General features: G+C 40.2%; 4 protein-coding genes across 7 annotated transcripts in view; 2 read left to right on the forward strand and 2 right to left on the reverse strand.

Annotated features, from left to right (window-relative positions):
* The window catches only part of LOC110013798 (gastrula zinc finger protein XlCGF28.1), a 989,290-nt gene that overhangs the window by 930,514 nt on the left and 32,242 nt on the right, over nucleotides 1–26,534 (reverse strand). The gene's annotated exons all lie outside the window — the stretch shown is intronic.
* The window catches only part of LOC101169839 (NLR family CARD domain-containing protein 3), a 1,010,604-nt gene that overhangs the window by 799,219 nt on the left and 184,851 nt on the right, over nucleotides 1–26,534 (forward strand). The gene's annotated exons all lie outside the window — the stretch shown is intronic.
* Nucleotides 1–26,534, reverse strand: part of LOC105355408 (NACHT, LRR and PYD domains-containing protein 12-like) — a 768,227-nt gene that overhangs the window by 485,464 nt on the left and 256,229 nt on the right. The gene's annotated exons all lie outside the window — the stretch shown is intronic.
* On the forward strand, nucleotides 126–12,871 carry LOC101169095 (gastrula zinc finger protein XlCGF57.1). The gene is made up of 2 exons (XM_023962456.1): nucleotides 126–286; nucleotides 9,133–12,871. Exons 1-2 carry the CDS (start codon nucleotides 169–171, stop codon nucleotides 10,800–10,802), a joined length of 1,788 nt encoding a protein of 595 aa, XP_023818224.1. The 5' UTR covers nucleotides 126–168; the 3' UTR covers nucleotides 10,803–12,871.

Genomic DNA, 26,534 nt, shown 5'->3' on the forward strand with positions numbered 1-26,534 from the left:
TGGGAACTCTCAGCATTTTCCAAAGTGTCGTAAACGAGTGAAGAAGTGTTGAACGGAAAGACAACGTGGATTGCTGTGATTGTGAGACTAGCAGATGATCGATCGGAGCTGCAGTGAAGAGGACGGCGGTGTTTGTGGGAGTTGGAGCTGAAGATCGGAGCAGGAACCATGTCTTCAGAACCTCAGGAAGGTTCTGTCAGAGAACAACTTTCTGCTGCTGAAGGAACCATTGTCCAGAACGAGGAGCTGGAAATGAGAAAAAAACAGCTTCAGTTCCACGTTATAGGTATGTTCACGTCTTTGTTTTCGTCGTCTGAGCTTCTGTCTGTTTCAGAACTGTGCGGCTGGATTGCTCCAATCTTTTTTCGCCGTTTTTGTTGCACAACCTAATGTTAGATCGGGGTCGTAAGCTATTGAGAGAGAGTGTAAACAAAAGGATGATGGGAGGTCAGCGGCGGGCGGTTACACCCGCGCACAGACAACTACCCCTGGCTGCAGCCTGCAGAATTGCTCAACATAGTGGACAGTGTTCCAGCATTCCACTATGTTGAGCAGTTCTGCAGCCAGGGCTTACTCCGCACAGATAGAGCAGCGGAGACGCTCGCCTTGTATTTTTGTTAATCATATTTAAGATAGATTGTTAATTATTTGTACAAGACGACATACGGGAAAAAAGACAAAACCCAGGAGACTTTTTCTTCTTTATTGTCCTGTTGAAAAACCCAGTCATCACCACCCAGACGAGGGCCCCCAGTCATGGAGGGAGGCCCCCTGGAACATCTCCACATAGCCAGCTGCAGTTTGACACCCTTAGCTCTGTTGTTCCACGGAAGGAAAAATCCCATACCATGATGCCTCCTCCTCCTCTGTGCCACATTGAAAACATTTCCGATGTGAAATGCCGGTAATGTTAGAAGCATCATTGAGGTTACTTTGTTTTTTCTGTTCAGTGAACTTTCTTCTACTTTTCAAAGTCTGTTGTTTTGTGTTTCTTTACAAAGTCTTTCTGTCAGAATTCCAATAATTTATGGGTGTATAAACAGCCCCTTAAGTTATATCTTTTAAAATGACTTTACAATACATCAGAACAGTCTATCAGTAAGGGGTAAGGATTCTGTCAATAAGAAACATGTATAAAGACACAATTAGTAATTTGTGCTCAACTTTGAATGTGAAATATATGAATGGAAGATTCAGTTTTACATGACCAAACATGTCTGGTTGGAATACGATTGCTTTGTTTTGAATACGGCTTTTCTGTGTCTTGAATGCTACATTTCCCGTTAACTCGCTGTCAGAAACACGTCACGGGGTCACAGGCATATACATCAAGTCAGGAAACATTTTTATTTATATTTGAGATGGATAATGCACTGTAGGGAGGGGGGGGGGCTTCTACACTGCATTGAGGATGTGTTCTATAATGTTCTGTGGCTGACCACCAAGAAAAGGAATACTTATGTAAACTCTTATATAATGTTATGTAAACTCTGATATAAGGTTGTATGGCTAATCACCAAAAAAGGAGAATATCTTGACATGTTTATGGTGTTTCTATGACTGGCCCCCAGAAGGAATGCTTAATATAAAGCTTCTCTCCGTAAAAGGGAGTGCTCTGTAGAAGGTATTCTGACATGTTTACGATGAGCCTACGTGCAGGATGAACTTGCAGGGAGGGACCGGCCATCCATCCCTGCGGGCTGACCTTTGCATCAAAGAATATAAAAGATAGGTAATCCTAACTTGACTCGGAGTCTGCTCTGGGTTACGTACGAACGCCCAGCCGGAGTTTTTTTTTTTTCCAAGCCACTCTATCTGGACTGTTGGCTCTCCAGTCCGTGTGTCATGTTGGGGGCAGATGAATCTTTTCTGTTGAAACTGCACGGCTTAAACTCCTGTGTTATGATGTTTGACTGATTTAGCGGGGGGAAAAAAGGTACATTTATTCTAGCTTGCAGTCTTTGAGTCATTTGTTTCTGCTCAGTGCCTACCTCCCTCGAACCTGCAAAAAATTATTTCATCAAACAATATTTATTTATTAAACTTAAAAAATGAGCTTTTTAGAAAAAAAGCTGCCGCATTTTGTCGGTGCCAGGCGTCAAGAGCTGACCGTGTAAACAATGCACCAGTGTAGAGCACTGCGCGGGATTTAGGCCTGCACAATATACCGCAAATTTATTGTTATCGCAACATCAAGCTGTGCAATATGCATACCGCAAAAGATGTCAAAAATCGCAATAAACGGTTACCTTAAATGTGCTAAAACAAACTCATGGCAGCTTGAAATATTGAACATATGAAATAAATCCCTTTATGCATTTAACCAATCGGAAGGACCCGTTTACGTTGTTGATCAATCAGATGAGCCCTTTTATGTTTGACGTTTGCCTCCTATGTCGACAAGGGTCATTTGGAGTATAATTTTTAAACTGTTGCAGTGAAATGGAAATTATGTTTTTGGTTGTTTTGCTATTTGTTTATATACCGCAAATTATATCGTTATCGCAATATTAATCACCAATATCGCATATCGCGAGTTTTCCTCATATCGTGCAGCCCTAGTGGGACTATTTTCTTCATCCCGGTCCCGCCTGCGCCCGCTCCCACAACGTATGCGTTACATTCCTGCCCGCACCCGCAAAACTCAGAGAGTTTATTCCCGCACAGTAATAGAGATGCATTGATTTTGTATCGTCTCCCGTCCCGCAGGAAAAAAACACGTATTTTTATTAATATTATTAAAGAGATTCATGTCCCTCCTCCAGCCTCATCTTTTCATGCATTCCTCTTTTGTGTAATGTGCAACTTAATTATTAAATATATTTTCACAAATCCTGTTCGGTTAAAAGTGTGCGTGTGTGTGTGCGTGCGCAGACAGACGGCCTGAAGCGCGCTGAACCAGCTGGTAAAGACGCAGGTCAAAGTCATTTGAATTTATGGAGGAAAAAAACATTAATGGTTCAACAGAGCTGAAAATCTATGAATTATTTTTTATTTTATCCAGTTTTTGCTGTTTTGCACCTCAGTGGGGCATCAGCACGCAGATCTGAACACCATGCGTGACTCACGATGAACCTCGTTTGAGGTTCTTTTCTGCTTCATCCATTGACCTGCTTCTTCCTTATCCCGTCAGTGTTGCCAGATAGATTGACAGCTCCTTCATCCTTCTGCTGCGCTTGAGCGCCCCGACTATCGTGTTAACCTGCTATGACCGTATTTTGCGCTCTCTGTGTAGAATACACTGCGAGCGCGGGGAAAAACAACTCTCAGCTGCAGAGGATGTGAACAGGTGAACAGGTAGAGAGGAAAAGCAGGTAAAGAGGCGGGGGAGGGGCTTTGGCTTCAAACTCTGTCAGAGAGATGAAAACATGGGCTTCAGCTTGAGACGCAGCTTTCACTTTGTTGAAGCAGAGACTTTCTCTGGGATGATTTTATGAACTCAAACATGGAAACATGATTACCAAGTAGAACTCTTCAAAATAAAAAACCTGATCTCTCAACATTCTCAGTGTCTACCATGCATTGATGCACACATCGCTCCATGTAGCGTTTAGACCATGACCTCTAGCTGGTAGCTCCGCCCACATGCCACCGCGGTATCAGGCTTTAAAGAACACACTAAGAGGCGGGGCGTTGCACACCCCCAACAACAGGTTAGATGACAGACGCCATGAGGTGTCTCTACCTGGTGCCTTCACAGAGCTTCAGTACATAAGACTCCAACAGCCGCACAGCCTAACTTAAGGCCCGTACACACCGGGACGAATTTCGCCCGCGATATTCGCCGACGTTTAACGCCTCGTGACTAAACAAAGGGCACCAATGTGAGTGTGCACACCGACGCGAAAAAACGCCACGTGTCAAAGCGTCACTTTTTAAAAAGCGCCTCGGGTTCATTTTTTTGGTTTGACGCGCCGCGTCGAAATCTATTCGACCAATGAGAATGGCGCTTTTGCACACGTGTCTGGAGCCTCTGAAGTTACAGTAAAACACAACTTGGGGGTGCTCAAACACAAAACTGCCTTGCTGAGCACATATATAAGCGAAGAAGATAGACGCCAAGTAGCGTCTACACATCTGCGAAGAAATAATGACGGACATTCTAAAATATCCCCGAACCAAGCACCAGTTGGAGCAACTGGTGCTTGAAATATTCATGTTTTCTTTGTAAGATTCTGACAAGCGTGAGTGAAAAGCGACTTTAAGAAGCGTAAAGTTGCGCAGCGCCACCTTGTGTACAGGAGTATTTCTGTTTACATTAAGCGCCATCTAATGTCAGGGAATGAAATTGCATGTTCGCTCGGCTCATCGTCAGCGAAAATCGCCTGGGTGTGAACACAAAAAACGTGTCGAAAAACGCTGGCAAATAACGCCTGGCGAATATTCGTCCCGGTGTGTACGGGCCTTTACACTGACCCAAACCTATAACAAGGAGCAATGTTGAGTTTATTGTCTTGCTCAAGGACACTTTGATACATGGGCTGGCGGGGCGGGAACTAAACCTGGAATCTTCTGATCAGAGGTTGACCGCTCTACGTCAGCACCACATTTCTTGTTTATGCGTACAATAGCATAAATGAAAAATGCAGCTCTCATTCTAGACAAGGGGTGGCGAACACGCGGCTCTCGACTTGGCCAATGAGCGTGCGGCTCTTTGCGTCTCATCATATTTTCTATATACTGTGCCTCATTTCATAATTCTTTCCTTCTTAAACTACACTCAAACCATCAGAGGGTAGTAAAAATAGATAATAATAAAAGTAATTTGGCAGTGTGTGTGTTTGATTCTGCTCCCGACACATACGTGACCGCCAATCATTTGCGCAGGTTACGCCCAAAGCCGGAACACATAGATACAGATTTGATGTGCCTGCAGACTGTTACCCTCATGGTCAAAATGGTGAAATTCAGAGTATAAAGATAAACACAGGACGTTTCTGGAAGAACGGGAAGATTCTTACAGTTTTACTGAACAGAATGGCAAGTCACGATGTTTATTATTATGAGCTTTTGGAAGCAGTAAAATAGTTCATGGCAGAAAAGAACAAAACGGATCCTGGAGAAAATTAAAAACTCTTCCTGATCTGACACAAATTGTCTCCTTTATTAACAAGTTGAAGCTTTTCAAAGTGCACATTCAAAACGGCCATCATTCTACTTTCCTTCTTTGCTGAGCTCACAGCAGAAAGCTGCAGTCCAAATGAATTAAGCGCAGAACGTTTTGCTGCCACTTTTCTCATGGATCCTTTAATGCAGAGAGGCTACGACTGGCCTGGGGGTTAGTCCCGCCCGCCTTCAGCCCTTAAGGATCATGGGAAGTGGGAAATCTTAAATGTAAAACCGTGAGCCAGGGAGATATGAGCAGAAGTGAGCTTCATGCGGTTTGGCTGTACGTGTTTGTGTTCAAGTTAATGGGCTCCTAATGTGTAGGGGGGTCAAGGGGTAAAGCAGTCAGTTTAATGGTAACTTAGCACTTGTTTTCTTACTACGTTGAAGGATGAACTGAGTCGTGGCAATGTATGAACAATTAATAAATTATTTGCTTTTGGTGCAAAAAGTCAGTCATTCAATTTTAAATAAAAAACTACATATAAAAGCAAGATTTTCTAATGAAGGTAAAAATTTATTTAATTTGCACACAACTGAAATGTCATGTATTTAATGTGTTTATTGTGAATATGAATCACTTAGACACCAGCAGGATGCTCTGACCAGATGTTTGTGTATTTGTTGGTGTAAGGGTCATTGAAAGAGGAATGTTGAGATACAAAGAATTACCTGTTAAATACTGTTGGATAAATGGTGACATATTCACTTTTATCATCGTAAATCTGACTTCAGAGGAGTCAGTGGCTCACCTGCCATCGACCTCACTGCATATCACTGAGTAGTAGTGTGTGTCAGAAAGAGGCAGAGAAAAGAGTTAGATAGAGAGAGTGTGTGTTTGTATGTGATGAGAGAGAGTGTGTGTGTGTGGAGGGGGGTATCTGACCTCCAGGGTAGTTGCTGTGTAAACTCTGGCTAAGCTGCATTGATGTGTGTATTGAGGGTGGACAATTTCCTTGAAATAATCACAAGTGCAATACTTGCTGTTGTATTGTAGGGAGAGGAGTGTGTTATGGAAAATAATTTTGCTTTAATTGCGTGTTTGTGTGTGTACGTCTTGGCAGGTCAGTGTGTGGTGTGGCTCTTTGACTCTCACAGTGAAGAAATTCGGCTCTTGGTGTCAAACTTGTTTGCCACGCCTGCACTAGACTTATAAAAAGCCCTCTGAGCATAATGCTAGTTTTATATAAAAGAAAGTGCTTTGGACATTTTCCCAGACATGACAATAATATTAGAAACATCTAATAATGACCAGAACAACAGAGCTGTAATAATGCAGCTGTCATGAATCACGTGAATTTAGGCCTGAACTCCGCAGACGAGGGGCGGGCATGTGTGACCGACTTATTATGGATATTGACCAGTTTTACTGTCAATTTTCATGGTTAATATCCCAAATAGTTACACATGATGACATTACTGGCATTAAAGGGTTAACTATGATGGTCCTGAAGTTCAAATCCCACCCACAAATCTCTCGACACAAAACCTTATAAATATTACAACAATTAAAAAGGAAAACAAATAATAAAACACAGTATCATTATGCATTAGAAATCACTGCCAGCAAGCTGCTGGTGTCCTCTCAGCGCCCTACCCGCCAATATTAACTGCACCTTAGACATTCAGGGACCCTTGGTGGGGAGGGGGTTTGGACATCACTGTAAATAATCAGGAGATGTCCTCTCAGTTTTAAATTTTAAATCCATCCTTAAGTACACACACAAAATATACACAAAATATACACTCCAACACACACGCTCACAAACACACATGCATTACACACGGAAGAAGGGACCTCTGATCTTCTTTCCCCTACCCCATCCTGGTGGAGGGAACCAGGCCCTCAGCAATAGGGGACGTGTCCCTTGGGTGCTGGCGTCCTGGGCTAGGCAGCCCTTCTCCACACAGGGAGAGGGATCCCTGAGTCCTCTGGAAAAACCATGAGCGGGTGATCCCGTCACATCTGGGTGTCCCTGTGGTGAAGGTTTGAGCGCCGACCTTCTCCAAAATTTCAACTGTGAGTGAGCCTGGTTGGGCCTTGTTTACAACATTCCTGGTGGGCCCCGACTTCTCTTAGGCATCCTCCTTCTGGGCAGGGGTGGCTGGCCCCTGACTTGCTCTCTCCTGGACCAACCATGGGCTGGGTGGGTGGCTGCATGGAGCGTGGGGGCGGGTTTCCCTTTAGGGGCCCTGGCTGGTGTCCTGGGGTTGGGGTGGGGGGATGCTCAGAACTCCTTGATGGTGGCGGGGTGCTCTCCCGAGGCAAGGTGCGTCTGTCTGTTGTTGCTGTAAGTCCATCAGGTTTATCCTCCAGTTCTGCCTGGACCCTGTTAAAAATTGTCCCACTGCTTCATCAGCCAAAAGCTACACAGACGTGCATTAACAGGAGGGTTTTAATGAGAATCACCAAGAAAGGGGGCTAATAAACAAGACAAAATTTTAGCTTTCTAATTTTTACTTGCCAACCAGAAAAAAAATGCCTGAAATTGGCTGAAGGCAAGTGCTAGGTCCAGCAGTGAGGCTATGTGGTACTACTGGTTCTTTTTACATTCTATCATTCACCTCAAAATAAGATAAGCACTCACTCGAGCACAGGTGCTATCTCACCTACACAAATGGTGTGCTATTTTGCTTGACTGAATAAAATGTTTCACTTGTGTTAGTCTGAATTCATAAGTATGCATGTGTGAATGGTAAGTTTTTGTGTACATTTTGACAATGTTTATATTTGAAGATTTTTGGAGCCAATAGGTGTGTTTGTAAAAATGGAATGTGTGTGTGGACAGGCCCCGCCTAGATCTGAGCCTGACAGTAATCATTATAAACATCCAGCAACTTGGATACCCTCTTATATAATCAACCTCCTACCCCCCCCCCAACATCCCTCCTTTTCTTTTTCCGTCTGGTCCAACAAAAAACTGTTAAACATATGATTAATATGAATAAAGTTTAGTATAATTTACAAAAGGGTATATTCAAATAAACATCTGGTATGTCAGAAGATTCATAACCTCATGTTGTGAAAGTAAAATTTGTCCAACACAAGAAGAGGCCTTAAAAAAAAGAAAAACAAACAAAATTAAAAGGAAACATTTCAGAAAAAAATAAGTATTTTTCAGAAATCAAAGTAGAATATTAAAAAATGAAGCAAAGATGAAACTGGAAAATGTAGGTATTACTGGACATCAGTGATTTAATGATGACGTTTGTCCATTAATCTGACAAAGTTATTTGCCACGAAGCTCCTTAAACGGTAAACATGAAATTGTACTGTTGACCCTAACACAGCTGAAATAACAAGACTTTTCTAAAGTGTGGCTGGCTTAACCAACACAAACAGTAGCCCCTGGTCTTTTAAGAGGGCTTGAGAAGCACGTCCCGTGGCAGGGTGGCTGGGTCAGACGGGGTGTCTTGGTCTCGTTCCCAATCAAGGAGGCTCGCAGGCTTCAATAAACACTCCTGTGGGATGGAGGGGTCCTCTGTGCTGCATGCTGGGAGAAAAAAGTGCTCTCTAGCTAAACACAGTGTTTTAACTATTTTGTGTAGATGTTTCACAGGATGTTCAGTTGGCTGTTCTTTACGGTGAGGATCACGATTCACAGATTTTTTTTAAAATATATTTTTATTTTTTGGTTTATCTTCTGGAAATCAGGATTACGGTAAAATTTAATTACCAACGACAACAACAAAAGCAATTTTCTTCTGGATAACATTTGGTTAAAATAATGTTAGTAATACAGGGGAAATCAAATGTAATATGCAGTATACTATAAAAATATGGTGGAAAAAGAATACATTTAAACCGTTTCTTTGATTAGGTGTTTGACTACAAACAACTGAAAAACCAACGTCACCTCTTACTGTTTTAACTTTGAATGAGATCAAATTAGTTACTTTAATTTGTGTAGAATCTGACTTGAATTATTTAGGTTTTTATTGGTGTTTTATTACTAAGTAGTGTTTTAATACACAAAGTCCTTTGAAAGTATAAAAGGTCTTCTTTTTGTGTTTATGTTCCTGCAGCCCTCCCCCAGGATGCAACCGAAGAGGAAGATCTCTGCAATCAGCAAATAAACTTTGGAGTGGAACAGAAGGAACAAGAGCTTCTACACATTAAAGAGGAGCAGGAGGAACCAGAACCTCCACAAATCAAAATAGAGCAGGGGGAACCAGATCCTCCACAAATCAAAATAGAGCAGGGGGAACCAGATCCTCCACAGATTAAAGAGGAGGCGAAAGAACAAGAACCTTCACAGATGAAATTAGAGCAGGAGGAACATGAAGCTCCACAGATTAAACAGGAGCAAGAAGAACTCTGCATCAGTTGGGATGAGGAGCAGTTTGATATAAAGCAGGAGACTGATACCTTGATGAAGATTCCTACTTATGACGAAAATCAGAACAGTGAAGCAGATCTAAACGATCAACAGAGCTTTAATGTAACTGATAGTCAGGATGAAGAAGGAGACCAACATGAAGAATCAACATCAACTACAGATGGAGAGACAGACCCACAGAACAGAGATCAGAGGAAGAGAAGAGACAGACGTCAAGTCCAAAATGTGGACAGCTCTCACATGTCAGAAAGTCAGTGTGATACTGATGTTAAAAAAAGCATAAAGAAGGAATCTTTGGTTAAGAAATACAAAGAATGTCCAAATGAAAAGGGGCATTCCTCTATAAAGCCTGGTGAAAGCTCACAGATTGTTAGTAATCTCTTTCTCAACTCGAAAACTGAGTGTGATGACAGACTTTATTTCTGTCCAGAATGTGGTAAAAGTTTTGGTAACTGGTCTCAGTTCAGAGTTCACATGAGAACTCACACAGGAGAGAAGCCTTTTTGTTGTAAAGAATGTGATAAAAGGTTTAGTGATGCATATGATCTCAAAATACACATGAGAACTCATACAGGTGAGAAGCCTTATTCTTGTAATAAATGCAATTTTAGTTGTAGTCGTTCCTCTAACCTCAAATCACACATGAGAACTCACACGGGAGAAAAGCCTTTTACCTGTAAAGAATGTGACAAAAGTTTTACTCAAATGTATAGTCTGACTCCACACATGAGGACTCATACAGGAGAGAGGCCTTTTTCTTGTAAAGAATGTGATAAAAGCTTTAGGCACAAATCTGTTTTAAAAAGACACATGAGAACTCACACAGGAGAGAAGCCTTTTTTTTGTAAAGAGTGTGATACAGCTTTTAGTCGTTTATTTCATCTCAAAATACACATGAGAACTCACACAGGAGAAAAGCCTTTTTCTTGTACAGAATGTGGTACAACTTTTAGCCGTGCATCTAGTCTTAAAACACACATGAGAACTCATACAGGAGAAAAGCCTTTTTCTTGTACAGAATGTGGTACAACTTTTAGCCGTGCATCTAGTCTTAAAACACACATGAGAACTCACACAGGAGAAAAACCCTTTTCTTGTACAGAATGTGAAAAAGGTTTCAGTTGTGTATCTCATCTCAAAACGCACATGAGAACTCACACAGGAGAAAAGCCTTTTCCTTGTACAGAATGTTGTACAAGTTTTAGTCGTGTATCTAGTCTTAAATCACACCTGAGAACTCACACAAGAGATAAGCCATTTCCTTGTACAAAATGTGTTACAAGTTTTAGTCGTGTATCGTATCTCAAAACACACATGAGAACTCACACAGAAGATAAGCCCTTTTCTTGCAAATAATGTGAGATAAGTTTTAGCCAATTATCTAGTCTCAAATCTCACATGAGAACTCATACAGACAAGAAGCTCTTTTAGTCAAAAAAGAATTTGGTAAAAATTCTCAACTTTAAAATTCTGGGGTCAAATCAGGAGCAGCTTTAAACAAATGATAAAACAGAGAGTACATTTGAAAAACAGACCTTGTAAATTAAAAAATAATGGAAAATTAGAAAACAGTTACAACTTCAAAAGTACATATTTTAACCTTGAAGGAAATATACCAAATTTGAAAACAGAATTATAATTTGTAACACAAACTTAGAAAAAATAGTATGGGGTAAGTTAATTGTCAAAAAGAAACATGTTCATAGAGAGTGTTGCGCACACTTTGTAAAAACAAAAAAGAAAGAAAAATGACTACTTCATTTGGTTTTGTGTTTGACATGTCTGTTCTGCATACGACTTGTTTGCTGTCGATACATCTTTTCTTTGTTTTGAATACAACTTTTATTTCAATTGAATACAAAATTTTTCCTTTTAGATTACTGTCAAAAGTACATCAGGCATTTCTATCGAGTGACAAAACACTGATTCAACAGAGTGCACATGCGTGCTGACTACAACTAGACATAGAATGTCAGGGGAAAATGGCGCCACTATATTGGAGGACAATCAGGGACAGAGGAACAGTTTTTCTTTCTATTTTAGCATTACTTTGTTATTGTTATATATTCATGTCACAGCAGTGTCTATATGACTTTGTATTAACAATAAAATATAGCAAATCAATTACATCATATTTGGGGATGTGTAGATAAAGTTATAACAGAACAACCCCTTCTATATGTCAACAAAAAAATCTGAAAAACAAAGTAAGTTGGATATTCTGATCCTACAGACGTTTTTTTCTTTCTTTTTAGTTAGCCTGCTTAAGCTAAGAGTTTGCTTTCTTATTTTTGTCATTTACCGTTCGTCGTTCTATCTTTTATTTATTTATTTTGACAAATGTATCTGCTGGCAAGCTATGTGGAGAAATGAAATAAATTTGCCGACTGGTTTAGTTCAATGAATGAAAAGACGCGACAAGTCTCCTGTTTGCTCCATACCTTTTTGATTTATCTGATTAGCGTTCGTTCTGCCTTTCAGTTTGTTTTGTTATTGCTCTGCAATGGATCAAACAACAATATCCAAACTTATAAAACCTGGCAAACAACCTGGCAGCACCAGTATCCTCTGTGCCCTGTGAGAGAGTGTTCTCCAAAGCTTGGGTTCAGGCCCTGAACTTATGTTTCTAAATAATAGTGATGTGTCGGTCACAAATGAAATGGCTCTCAGTGGCTCTTTAGAGTGAATGACGAGAGGGTTTTTTTTTTCTTTCTTTTTTTTTTTTTTTTTTACTTACTGCACATTGATACAGTAATTCAGTTAAAAGAAGAATACAAAGAAATGAACATTTCTGACGTGTGTGAAAAACACATTTTTTTTATCCTGATATTTTAATTTTATAAGATACCTTTTTAGGTTTTCATCATCTGTAAGCTGCAATTATCAAAATCTATAAAATGAAGGATTTATACAGTTCAATATAGGTATAGTTATTCGATACAATGATCCTCATTGCATGAATAGATTTATAAAAATGTGAAACTTTAAAATGAATATTGATTTTTATAGATGAACCTGTAAATAGAAATTTTTTCTTTTTAACTATAATAATTTAATCTTCCACTCTTAAATGGCTTCATTTTGGTTGTAGTTTATGCTGATACAATGTGTGTGTTGTCTTTGCCTGTGTTACCATGACAACACTGGAAATATTTTCTGTAGATCTTTTGTTCTGACACTTTTTTTATGTGATTGGTGAACATTTCAAATCAGCGATTGCAGTTTATATAATCTGGGTCATATAAGCCAGTACTTTCTTAAGGAATGGATTTTTTTCAAAAAGGTGAAGAAAGAACCAGACTGTGGTTTTGTGTCTTGTTCCTGTGATTCATATTTTCTAGTAGAGATTAGAATAGTTATTCTTCTTAGTTCTTAGTGCTCTGTCCTAATCTTTACTGTGAAGAATAAAGTGGACATGATCATCATTCAGAACTGTGGTGTCTTTCATTCATTTTTTTCCCCTTTGTGTTTCAATATATATATTTTTTGGAGGCAAACAAAGTTTAAAAAGAAAAACAATATCAGAAGTCTCACACTTCTTGAGGGGGGTGACCTTGAGATAAGATAGGACTTTATCAATCCCACAATGGGGAAATTCTTTTGTCTGCAGCAGTAAAATGAAAAACAGTGCAGCAATATAAAAGAACATCTTTAAATTACATGACAATTAAGTTCAATTAAAAAAAAAGCACACCAAAACAATGAGACTCATAAGAACAAATGAATAACACTGGGTAAGTTGTGTGACACTACAGTCTGATGGCTGTGGAAAGGAATGACCTGCGGTAGCGCTCCTTCTTGCACTGTGGGTGTGACAGTCTCGTGCTGAAGTTTGGTGCAGGGGAGGGAGGGGTTTTCCATGATGGATGTGATCTTAGCCAACATCCTCCTGTTTGCCACCTCCTTGATGGACTCCAGTGTGCAGCCCAGGGGGGTATTCCAGAAAGCAGGTTATGCTAGCTCTCACGATAAGTTTGAGGCTAAGGAAGTGGATAACCTCAGCCTTCGGTTCCAAAAATGCAGGTATGTTTCAGTGTATGTCAAGTTGCCATAGCAACTCATGCTCTGAACATAACCTGGTCCGGAGCAGGTTTAGTTGAAGCTTAGTTTGTTTACAGAGAGGCGAGGCAGCATGGAGTGTCCATTTGAAGATGATTTAGTGGATGAAGAAGCTCAGATAATACTTTTTCCACAGTGAGATGGTGATAAGACCACATATGGATGTTGGAAAAATATTTTTTTACTTTGATCTAACTTAATTATTTGTTTCAGTTAAGATAAATCTTTTTTTGTAAGTCAGTTTAAAAATTACACATAGTTTTCAGACAGTTATTTTACTTTCATTCAAATTAATTCAATTAAGTAGGTGTAACTTTGGTGCTGCTGTTAGATCGGCACCGCAAAGGATTCTGGGATATCATTCCCTTTGCCTGTCTGGACGAATTTGGGTTTAAGTGTGGGTTTTGACCAAATGTGTTAAGTTGTTTAGCTGTTTTACTGTGTTTTACCATGTTTTGCCGAGTTATTTTGCCCTACTGAGCTTACGTTTCTGCACCATGAGTGAGAGTGAAGGAGAGGATGATGAGTTTATATACCACCCCTACGGGCCTTTGATGCAACGATAATAACGGTAAATTCCTACTTGAGATTTTGCACTCCGTGCATTTTTCCCCCCGTCTTTTTTATTGTTATAAAAATGAGAATATCTGCCGGCTCAAACTTAGACATTTGAGAGTTCAAGAAATATAATTAATTAAGATGGAAAAAAGATTAATTGAATTCGAGTAATGTGACATTTAGTTAAATAAATATGTAAATTTGAGTTGTATAAACAATTATTGAGTTTTATAGACGTAAGAAATTAGGTTAAATAAATTTAACTCAATTGTTTGTTCCCAATAGAAGTAATTCATTTAAATTGGCAAAATTGGATACGTTATATATATATATATGCGTCACAAGAAAAATGGAAACAAGATCAGAAACTCGTGCGTTTACTTTGTCTGCTCTTTTTCTACACGCAGAAACTCTTTCTTTTACTGATGATGCAGCCGTGTTACTTTTTTGATGGACGTATAATCTTCATACGCCGTCATTAAAATCTCAGACTCCGTCTCACTGAAGTACAGCGTTTTTTGTTTTTTTTCACCACGTGTTTCCATGGTGACTCAAGAAATCGGCGATCTATTGAGATTGTCTTTATGTACCTGCTGTGCACGCCCATTAACCCAGGGTTACCAAGTCGAGCGTAATTACGCCAACTCTTATCCGGTGTTTTGGAACCGACATACCCAGAGTAAGCAAGTTCAGGCGGATTTCAGCCAGAGTTCAGGCTCAAAGTCAGGCTAGTTTAAACATGCTTCCTGGAATACCCCCCAGGACAGAGCAGGCTTTTTTAACCAGTTTGTTAAGTCCCTTCCTGTCCCTGCCTGTACTGCCCCCATAAAGGGCTACTGAGGCAGCTGTCTGCACACACCAAAAGACCTCAGTCTCCTCAGCAAGTGAAGGTGACGCTGGCCTTCTGGCCAGATCAGCTGTTCAGAGAAATGGAAAGAAAACCTCTTTTTCTTCCGGTCTCTTCAGACTCTTTCCTTTCAGTCAGGCTTCTGCATTGGACCAATCAGCTGCAGCCTTTCTCCTGAAAGCGGAACAGTTGGAAATTAATTGAAAAAAAATGTTTAAAAATTTGTGGCATTGAAAAAAATAAAATAGCCATTAAAAAGCACATTTAACTATTTTATGACACATTTAATTGCTCCAGTATGGGCTGGAAGGGACACTGTGTTTTCACAATATTTATAGTGACTTGGTTAGAGACATTTTTGAACTTGCAGACCATGTGGAATCAGAGTTGGCTAACCAAGAACACATATTATGTAAGACAGAGGAATTGATTGAAGTTTTTGAAATAACAGTGACTGAAAACTCAGCAGAAGACACACCAGGACCAGGGGCCTCATTTATAAAACTTTGCGTAGGATTTGCGTCAGAAGTGGCGTACGGATGAAACATAGGATGTGCGTACACAAAGAAATATTCGGAGTTATAAAACCGTGCGCACGCACATCCTACGCATCTTTCTCTTAATAAATCACAACCAATTCTAAATGCTGCGCAGCTTTTGCGGCTTCATGACACGCCCATAGTTGCCCATAAATAGTCCGTGAAACGCCCACAAATGAATATTCATTGATTGCGAAACCATGCCAAACACGGAGAGAAAATTAAAAAAACGTAACTTCTCTCAATGTGAAGTAGAAGTTATCGTTGGCGAGGTGGAAAAGAGGATAATAATGTTGTTTGGAGGGCACAGTGTGGGCATTACTAATGCCAAAAAGGCACGTGAGTGGCAAACAGTGGCAGACGCTGTAAATGCTGTAGCCTCACAACCTCGGACCGTGGCCGAAATAAAAAAGAAAAGGTCGGACATCAAAGTCAAGGCAAAATAACGTCTAGCGCTGACCCCCCCACACACACACACACACACACACACACCCGTGTCTGCCATGGGTGGGTGGGGGGGGGGGGGACACCGGAGCTGACCCCTCCTGATGAGAGACTGGCGGCAATAATTGGGGAATCCCTTTTAAGTGGAGTGGTGACTGAGGCGCAGGGGGACACCGACGCGCCAGATGCACGGGGTGACACACCCCCAAAAGCCCGCAGAGGAAGTCGGAACCGGCTCATAAGCCACTCGTCCTCATTTGCCAGCAAGTCTTCTTGCTGTCTAAAGATGCGTTCACTCCGAATTCTTCCATTTGCCACATCTTCTAAGAGCGCAAGATCAGCCATTGTGCGTCATTACGCATTGTGATGGGGCATTTTATTTCCCTCCATTTAATTACATCTGACAAGCTGCAGATGTCGGTAATAATCGACGTGGAAATGGGAAATTGTTCAGCGCAAATGTAATTTCTTGTTGCTTTCTGAATGGTCGAGACATACGCCATACATTGTTTTATCAAAAATAAAACAAACTAAAGGCATATGCATGAATACCATAATTCTGTAGCTTATGAAGAAATGTTTTACTATGAAAACAACTTTTCCTAGTGGACAATTAATGCATCTCTCTCTATCTATCCATCTGTCTGTCTGATTGCACCTATATCTGCTCCGCCAGACGGACACATTGACGGGAATGTCAGTTTTGTACATTATTTCGTTCTGTTAAATATATTATTTATGAGGATGAATTGCACAACATGCCAATATTGCAGAAAATATTTCACTTTTCTTTTTGCAAATATGTGTTCATTTGAATTTCTGTTGTAATTTTCGTTTGATTTTTTTGTTTGTTTCACTGCTGATCAATCAAACGGGTGTTTGTGTAGATGTTAATTGTAAGACTTGCTTTGTGAAGTCTTCATGTTATTTCTGAGAGGCAGGATTGTCATTTTCACTTTCACGTGTTTCTTCCATCTGCCGACGGTGTCGCCGTTTCTCATTTCACCCGTTTTTGTGCGTACGCCTGGGTCAGAGCTTGCGTGAAGGACCGCACATTCTCCCGTCAAGTTTGCTTTTTATAAATCTCAACTATTGCGTAGAGAGTGGCGTACGCCTTCTTTTGTGCGTACGCAACGTTTATAAATGAGGCCCCTGAGCTCCTGTCTTGAACTATGAGACATTGCTGGGTTATTCATGTCTTTGATGTGAATAGTTCAAGGTCCTGTAGTTGAAACTTTAGAAAAATGTGCCAATGTAAATTGTTGAAGCAAAATTTATAACATGTTTTTTCAATTAGACCAACTTATCAATTTGAGTTAAATTGCCATAAAAAACTGAGTTGCATGAACTCAATTCAATTAGGTGTTACCAACTGAAGTAATTCAATTAAGTTGGATCAACTTTTTTTCTTTTTAGAGTGTTTTAAGTTACCATTACTCTATTTTTTTAGGCAATCATTTTTCTAAAGAAAATAAGTTTTGAAAAGCATGGTTTTGAGTTTACTGACTCAAACAAATTGATTATCCCTGTACAAGAAGGTAACTAATAAATATCGAGTTCTGTTAAGATAAAATTGTTGTTTTTCCCTATTTTTTTAAGTTATGCAAACTTATTCCTGTGGCTTTAAAACTCAAAACTGCGAGTCATTGTAACTGATGACAGTTAAGTTGTCTTAATGTGTAAATGTAGGTTATATTTAATGCCAATATTTGACTTGCACAAATTGACACTTTTAATTTAACTGTTATGAAGAAATACAAGTAGCACACAATTAAATCTTTTATGTTATGGAAAACTCAGACTTTTTAGTTAATCAACTCAAAAAAATTGTGGCAAATGATTGCCTTAATTTTTTTAAGTTCTGGTAACTTGTTCGGGTTTACAGTGTAAGTATGTCTTCTTGGGTTCAAACAAGGATGACTGCTTCCCCAGTCCTTGACTCTGGCAGTAGGTTTAGCAAGTGCCCCATGCATTTTCCCAATCCCCCAGTCAGAGCCATGACCTATACTTTTTGCCATGTCAAAACACTGCCTGTGTTTTGTTATTTTGTGTAAAGTTGACCTACTTCTGTGAACCCTGCTTTATGGCCGGCAAATGAATTGTTTTACAGTTTCTTTTCCTGTTAAAAGAAACATTGGTAACACTTTATATTAAGATTCCTTAACAAGCTTTGTTAACCCATTAACAAGCATTATAAATTAATTTATAGGGTGTTAGTAAGACATTTATTAGTACAATAAGTCTAATAAGGTTTATTAAATTACTTAGTTAACACATTTACAAGCATTATTATTAGGATGTTTTCAAGATGCTAATGATGCATTTACTGATATTATAGGTGCCTAACAAATGTGTCAGTGTTAATAAGCTTAATAAGATTTATTAACAACCTTTGTTGACAAATTAAGAAGTATTATTATTGTTTGGGGTTCTAGTAAGATATTTATTAGCATTATAGATGTCTCACACAAGCCTAAGTGTTCATAAGCTTGTTAAAGCGTGTTAGCTTTAGCATGGCTCCTGTAGGTTTATTGTCTTCGTTCTTCAGAAATGACTGGCTTGTGCAACTTTCTTGTGGACTTTGAAGCAAGGCAACAGTGGTTGAATGCAGTTGGCATTGAATGCAGAGAACTGTCTCCTGGTGATGGGATTTGCAATGAATGTTTCACTCAGGATAGATGCTAATACTTTATCCAATTAGCTATGATGCTACTCATCCAACACCAGTATACAGTGATCCCTTGCTATATCACGGTTTACTTTTCACGGTTTCGCTACTTCACGGATTTGGATTGTGCATTGTGTTCTGCATTCTGATTGGCTAAAAAGTCACTCAGCGAGTAGCTCAAGAATGGGACCCTTTGATGAGCCGTTCATTACAGTTCTCCAACATAATCGATGGGGGGCATGTCGGTGTATAAGGATCTTTAGCAAAGAAGAAAAAAGAGCGACAACAACTGCCTATCACTATGTTCCTCTCCCGAACAAACACACCTGCAGCTGCACCGCGGGCTTCAGAAGGAAAAAACGCTGCAGAGGATGCAGCGGCTCAGTATGAAGAGCAGTGAAAAAGAAGACCGGTGTCACTATCTGTCCCACTGTACTTTATTTTTTTCATAATCATTTTAAATTTTCCTCCGTTTAATCCACTCGGGTCGCGGTGGGCGGGGCTAATCTCCGCAATTTAAAGCCTTCTGTTCTTATCGATGATTGAAATTATTATTTGACAGCACACTACAGAAGTTATTTGTTGAAAAAACGTTTCTAAAGTACTTTTATTTGTTAAAAAAACAATTGATTTAGCCTGTTAAATGGTTTGTTCTTTCTTTTCAATGTATAATAGTGAATTTCATTGTATAATAATTGTAAAAAAATAAAGGTTTCTTCTTCACGGGTTTTGCTTATCACGGGTTCTATTTGGAACGTAACCCCCGCGATAATCAAGGGATCACTGTATATGTTTTTAACCAAAAAATTCATTTGTCTGAATTAAATTATTATATCTTTTACAGAACGATTTGTGTATGTTTAGTCTGACTTAATGTCATAAAGTTCTTTTTACAATCTTTATGCTTTGTGGTTGTTTGTGGTAAAATACGTCCACACTTTAGATGAGGTGCTGCAAAACAATTAATAAACTATTAACAAAGTTAATTAATACATTTGTAAAGCTTATAAGCAGTTTAGTAATATGGATTTAGAAGACAATGGTCTGACTTTAGATGTTAATAAATCTTATCAACACTTTCAGGTATTTGCAAGACATCTATAATGCTAATAAATATCTTACTAGCATCTGACACATTAATAAAGCCTATTAATTTGTTAAGTTAGTTAATAAAACTTATTAAGCTTATGAACACTAAGGCTTTTGTTAGACATCTATAATGCTAATAAATATCTTACTAGAACCCCAAACAATAATAATACTTCTTAATTTGTTAACAAAGGTTGTTTATAAATCTTATTAAGCTTATTAACACTGACACATTTGTTAGGCACCAATAATATCAGTAAATGCATCATAAGCATCTTGAAAACATCCTAATAATAATGCTTGTAAATGTGTTAACTAAGTAATTAAATAAACCTTATTAGACTTATTGTACTAATAAATGTCTTACTAACACCCTATAAATTCATTTATAATGCTTGTTAATTGGTTTTACAAAGCTTGTTAAGGAATCTTAATATAAAGTGTTACCGAAACATTCATTGGCTAAGTGATTTATATTAACTGAAGCAAAAAATTAAGTTAGATCAACAATGTAAAAAGTTTATCTTTCCAACATCCATATGTGGTCTTATCACCCTCTCATGGTGGAAAAAGTATTATCTGAGCTTCTTCATCCACTAAATCATCTTCAAATGGACACACCATGCTGCTTCACCTCTCTGTAAACATATTAACCTTCAACTAAACCTGCTCCAAACCAGCTTATGTTCAGAGCATGAGTTGCTATGGCAACTTGACATATCCTGAAACATACCTCCATTTCTGGAACCGAAAGCTGAGGTTATCCACTTCCTTAGCCTCAAACTTACCGTGGGAGCTAGCATAACCTGCTTTCTGGAATATCCCTCATGGAAGGCTTCTCTCTTCCATCTTCTCGGCTCCACCCGCAGGAACTTCAGATGCTCCAGTTCTTTCACCTGCAAAGGCAAAAACAGTCTTGTAACTAAAAACGATCCGCTTCCAGAACCATATAGATGCAGACGATCCTTTTCGACCCCAGCCTCTTCCTTCAGAAAATGCCTCCTGAGAAAACTTGAAGAACGCTGAAAGTTCTCCAAGTTCAGAGTTCCATAATAGGTTTGTTCCAGAAGCAGGGCCTCCAGGTCCACGCTAACCTGCTGCTGGACAAACAGATAGTTGAGTGAAGATTGTATTTTTATTAATTATTTACAGTCTCAGCATCAGCAAGCCGCCTTGAACTCAGTATTTTTATGACAAATATGTTTAGGTCTCTGCATCAATGACAGAGGAACTTTGTTTTTGACAAGAAAGTAGTCATTTTAAATATACAGAGAACTAGACTAAAATGTTTGACAAATTGACTGACTTGTTACATTAGGCTAGCCTGCTCTGGACCATGCCAACTTCAAAAAACACATACATACTCAGAGAATCCACGGCCACTACCAGAACAGCAGAGATTCCCGCCACATGGACAGAAGATCCAGGTAATCTTATCTACAGAAGATCATCACCTGCCTGTGACAGTCACACCTCCATTCCAGATGCATTAAATGACCTCTAGGCTGTTTGAGGCTCAGAACGACATGACGGCGAAGAACACCTCCTGACCATCTGGCTCGCCATGAGGAAGACTCCATGAAGAGGTAACTCCCAAAGGTCTGCTGAACCAAACAACATTCCTGACAGTGATCAGAGATTCCAGAGGAGCTGGTAAATGTCTGCAGTCTTGGAAATCTTACTTGAAATGTCATGTACCATGCTATTCTTAAGCTTTTCAGAGTAAACTATATCCATATATGTGATAACATTTGGCATATGGCACATTAAAAAACAATATATTTCAATTAAATATGAGTTTCTTTCCTGAACTCTTTTCCAACCTGGAAGTTGATCTCTGAGACTCCGCCTTTCACTCGTTGTGGGTGCCGCCCATTTCAACCTAGAGTCAGCCTCGGCCGCGTGTCTGCATTTCTCCCATGAAAACAACTTTTGCAAACATGGATGTACATATTGTGCATATAAAATGAAAGTGTTTCTGCTGATCACTGCTAGCTCCACAAAGAAAGTGTGTGTGTGTTAGCCGAAGGGGGTGGGGGGGGTGGGGGTGGGGGTGGGGGGTGAAGCACAGACGCTTCCTGAAAGGGGCTGTTCCTCACTTATCTATGTCACAATGTGAGAACCCACACATTTTCATGGATTTGGAAGGGCTGGTGCTTAGTGACCCGGTTTTTAGAGAAATATTTAGAAATGTGTGAATGGATGAAAGAACCACTTTGGGGTTGTTGTTTTTTTGTGAGGAATTAACATTATAGTACGCTTTAAAGCTCAAAAATGTTAATTTTTCATGATGTATGCCCTTAAAGTATCAACTTTTTTTAGTAATCCTAATATTTTGTTAAATTAACAAAATAGTTTCAAGCACAGTAATAGAGGGGAAGAAAGAATTTGAAAGAACTGGACAGTCAGACAGCTAGATATTCAAGTCTAGGATGAGGTAACAAACAGATGCCTACCAGACAGTCAGGGGGATCTCTGGTTCTGCTTTGCTTGGTGAAGCTCTGTGATCTGGGGCTTGGAGTTGTTATCTTGAGTTGAAAGCAGGACTCAGAAGGCTGGGTTGCTAAGCGACTGTAAATGGGGCTGAGAACACATTTCATAGATAAAAACACCTGTTGTCAGAGACATGTAGACTAGAAGACAGACAGCAGCACCAGAGCAATATTTCAGAAACAGCTGAATTTCAGGAGCAGAAGTCCAGTAGGGGAGGATGTGAGCCCAAGATCCAGCACTGGTTGGACTTCCAACTAAATTCTACAACTTTGTCCCCACAGAGCCAAAATCTTTATCTCAACCAACTGGACTGACGGACCATGGTCAGCACCAGGTGCTGCCCTCTCCCTGAGGCAGCCTGTCCAAGGGGTGGGGGGTGGACGACCAGGTGGGCCCTGACCATGGTGTTTTCGCAATCTGGTTTCTGCTCTGCTCTGAATGTCAAATTAAAGAAATTCAATGAGGTGCAGGTTTATGCGTTCTTTGTGTGGTTTATTTGTACTTCTGTTGTTTTAACGTGGTTCATTTGTGATACATCTACTTAACTTTTACATAAAGAACCACGGCTTTTCTCCCTTTTTTCACAAATATACACATATGACCAGTTTTTCTCCATGGACAATGTAAAAATTGTATGTAGCGACAGTGTGATATGACCTTAAATCTGTGAGATCAGCAGGCAACACGTGGGGCCCATTTACACTGCATGGTTCAAGTAACCCAATTCCGATTGTTTTCCTCTCATCTGGCACAGACTGGATATGACCGGTGAACGTGTAAGCAGAGAAAAGCGCATGGATTCCGATTTTCGCGAACGGATTCAGGCCTCGTTCATTTGTGGAAATAAATCAAATACAAATCGGATACGTGCATTGTAAGCAGACAAATCCGATATTCCCCTGTAAATGCGAGTCGTACGTCAGTGATGTCAACTCAGGAGACCACCAGCTGAGATCACATGACTTATTAAGGTGCTTTTGTGCGCTGATTTTGCTGTTCGAGGACAGCTGGAGCCCCATCAGCATGTTACCTTTCAGCCTCAGGCTTCAGACCGTAGTCGGAAACCGCTGTTATTTCCGGTCCGGTCCCAGTCGGGACGCAAACAGTAACTAATCAAGCAGGACACCTTTGCCCTGCTTTGCCATTTGGACCAACACGCATATTCTAAATGTGCTTTTATTACTGTTATGATTATTATTAAGGGTCTGCTCGCTCATAATTTATTTAATCCGTGCGGTCAGTGCTTTTTTTCTTGGCTGCAAGGACCGTGAAGAAGGATTATTAGGCTAATAATACATGCTAAAAACATTGGCTGTGGGAGTACTTAAACCTCCGTGCGGGCAATGCCACAATGAGCATATTGGATGTAAACGTGGGATTTACATCAGCCTTTATTATGTCTGGACACAACTGGAAACACAATTTCATATGATGGTTTACACTTTCTCAGATCTGTATAGCAGCACTTCCTCCTTCGGCGATCCAGCTCCCGGTCTGAAGACAAAACTAGTCCTGGGGAAAGTTTTGACGAACCGCTGTGCGCCCAAAGGCTGTCCGCGGAAGGCAGAAATGCTGCTACGTAGTCCTCAGAACGTGATGGTTTTAGCATTGTATAGTGTAACTGCAAAAATTGCATAAGGGTCACTTTTAAAAGATGATGTAAGCGGGTCATCAAAAAATCGGATATAGTCAGAAAGTCGGATTTGGGCATCAAGACCTGCAGTGTAAATGCAGCCTTTCAGTGATACAATCACCGTTTACCACCTGAGAGTGGAATATACACATCTCTGGCAACAGAACAGGAACAAATATTACCTTGAATTAAAAACAAAACATATATTTTTGACTCAAATCAACTGGATCTTCATCCAGTTGATCAGAACTGCATCCCATTCATGTCCTTCAAAGCATTTTGTGTTTGAGTCAGAAAGAGAAAACTGGTCTGGACTTTTTCAAATTGGAGCCCAGGTCTTTTTTGATACGCTTTATTTATTTCTCTGATACAGCGCGGCTAAGAAAATTTAGTTAAATGTCATGGTGCCTCTGGGAGTCCTCCCCCTCCCCTCTCTGCTCTGCTCTCCAGATTGGACCCAGCTGTTGGCACTCACCTCATCACCAGCCAGCTCTACTTAACCCTTGTGCTATCCTAGGCACTTTAACTATGGGAGTTGGGTCATCTAGACCCACTAGACAGTGCACTGAACCTTTTTTCTTCAATGATTTGTGATCTTCACTGGTGTCCATGGATTACATGAAATATTTCCAGCTTTATCCACCTTTGAGAACACGTCAATGTAAGGGTGAGGTCATAGAATAGCACAAGCGGAACCCTCACCAGCGTTCATCACCAGTTCATTGCCCCTCTATGGACCAATTCCATGTGTGCCGACCTGAGTTGTTGCTCTACACCAGGGGTGTCAAACTCATTTTCACCGAGGGCCACATCAACATAGTGTCTGTCCTCAAAGGGCCGGATATAACTTAAACATGTAACTAAATGTACTGAAAACAAATGTAACTGCTCCTTAGTTTTAAATTACTCATTTATCTATTTATTATAACTTAGTGACAATTGCAGTTGCATAGAAAACATATGTTTGCTTGTTACTCTAGCATAAATCCTTTTACATTTGATTCTGTCAGGTTAGGTTATATGGATAGTGTTTAAGCAGTGGCGGTTCTACCCTGAATTACTCCCCGGGCGAGGCCCTCCTCTAGCGCCCCCCCCCCCCCCAATAGAGTCACTTTGTCCATTTATTGTAACTGAAAATACAGTTAGGAAATATTTAATAAACACAAACAATCTGAAATAAATATTATAAACTACAAATCACACTAATAATACACTAAAATAAATGTAACTGCAGCACTAAGAACAGAAAACTCTAACTAAAACCTAACCTTTGTGGCCTTCCTGATGCAAGCTTGTCAATAACATCATCATATGAAATCTGCTCCCCCCCTGAATGATTGATACTAACAACAGCAGGTTAGTGAGTTGCTCCTGAGACATTGGTGATCTCAGGTATGACTTGATCAACTGGAGTTTTGAAAAGCTAACAGCAGCAGCAGCAGCAGCAGCAGCTGCAGCAGCAGCTAGATGCACGCAGCAGCAGCAGCAGCATGGTAGCATGCTGCTGCAGCTGCAGCTGCTGCTGCTGCTGCAGCAGCTGCAGCAGCAGCAGCAGCAGCATGCTACCATCACAGCTTATCTAACATTATGAACTAATATACAACAATAAACCACAACAAAAACGTTGTGTTACAGTAGAGCAGACAGACACACGAATCATAACTAATGTTACAAGTTAAGGCAGAGCAAACATTTAAGAATAAATATCTTAAAAATGACGTTATTTGCAATATTTGGGCCTACTTCAGTTTTGGTCATGATAGACCAAACAAGAGATTTTTCCTCTGCAACGTTGTTGTTGTAGGGCAGGTAGCATTCGAATTTAGAAAACGTGCATCTAGCTATGCGATAATACCCTTTTCTTTGTCTCTTTTCTCCTCTTCTTCTCTTTTCTTTCTAAATTGGGCACCAGCTTTGACCTTTTTTCTCCATATTTCAGATGTTTTTGCATTTAGCATAAATGTCCTGACATAGGTATCAAGTCTGTCGACTAAACAAACTGTCATCTAAGTGAAGAATTTTTTTTTGTTTTCCCATTTTTTATTTGAAATAACCAAAAAAGCATGATTTTTTTATACCTTTTTTATACCCGCAGCCCCCCCCCCCTCCCGTTCGTCAAACATTTCCAGCAGGAGCGCGTGCAGCTGCACCCAGGGGCGCTAATTCGCTACATGGCGGCGCAATTTTTATTTTTATTTTTTCATCAAGCACTGAGCCGCGGCCCGCGACCGTTGCCCCCCTGGAAGAAGATCCAGCCAGGTTTGCGCATGCGTTTTGTGCTCCGTGCTCACCTCAGCCTGCACCCTTCACCCCGCGCCCCCTCCCTTCTCCTTCTTCACCCCGCGCCCCCTCCCTTCTCCTTCTCACACACATTTGCGTCTACTTCTCAAAGACAACAGGGAGCGCAGCTGCGGGGCGGGGGCGCCGCCAGGTTTCAGGCTGTTACAAACTCTGTGATATAAGTAAACCAATAGTGGTGCATAAAGTATTTTACAAGAGCTGAGCCGCTGGTGCCGCCCCTCCGTCATTTTTCCGCCCCGGGCGATCGCCCGTATGGCCCGTGCCTAAAACCGCTACTGTGTTTAAGTCCTAATGTATATTTCCCATATTTCAAGTCTGATTACCCCTAGATATATATAAATACACACCAATTTTTATTATTACTTAAAAACTTTTATGCTCTCGCGAGCCACATGAAAGGACATGGAGGGCCGCATTTGGCCCCCGGGCCTTGAGTTTGACATATGTGCTCTACACC

This window comes from Oryzias latipes, chromosome 2 (genome assembly GCF_002234675.1).
Source record: "Oryzias latipes chromosome 2, ASM223467v1".
In the NCBI taxonomy this organism is placed as follows: Eukaryota; Metazoa; Chordata; class Actinopteri; order Beloniformes; family Adrianichthyidae; genus Oryzias; species Oryzias latipes.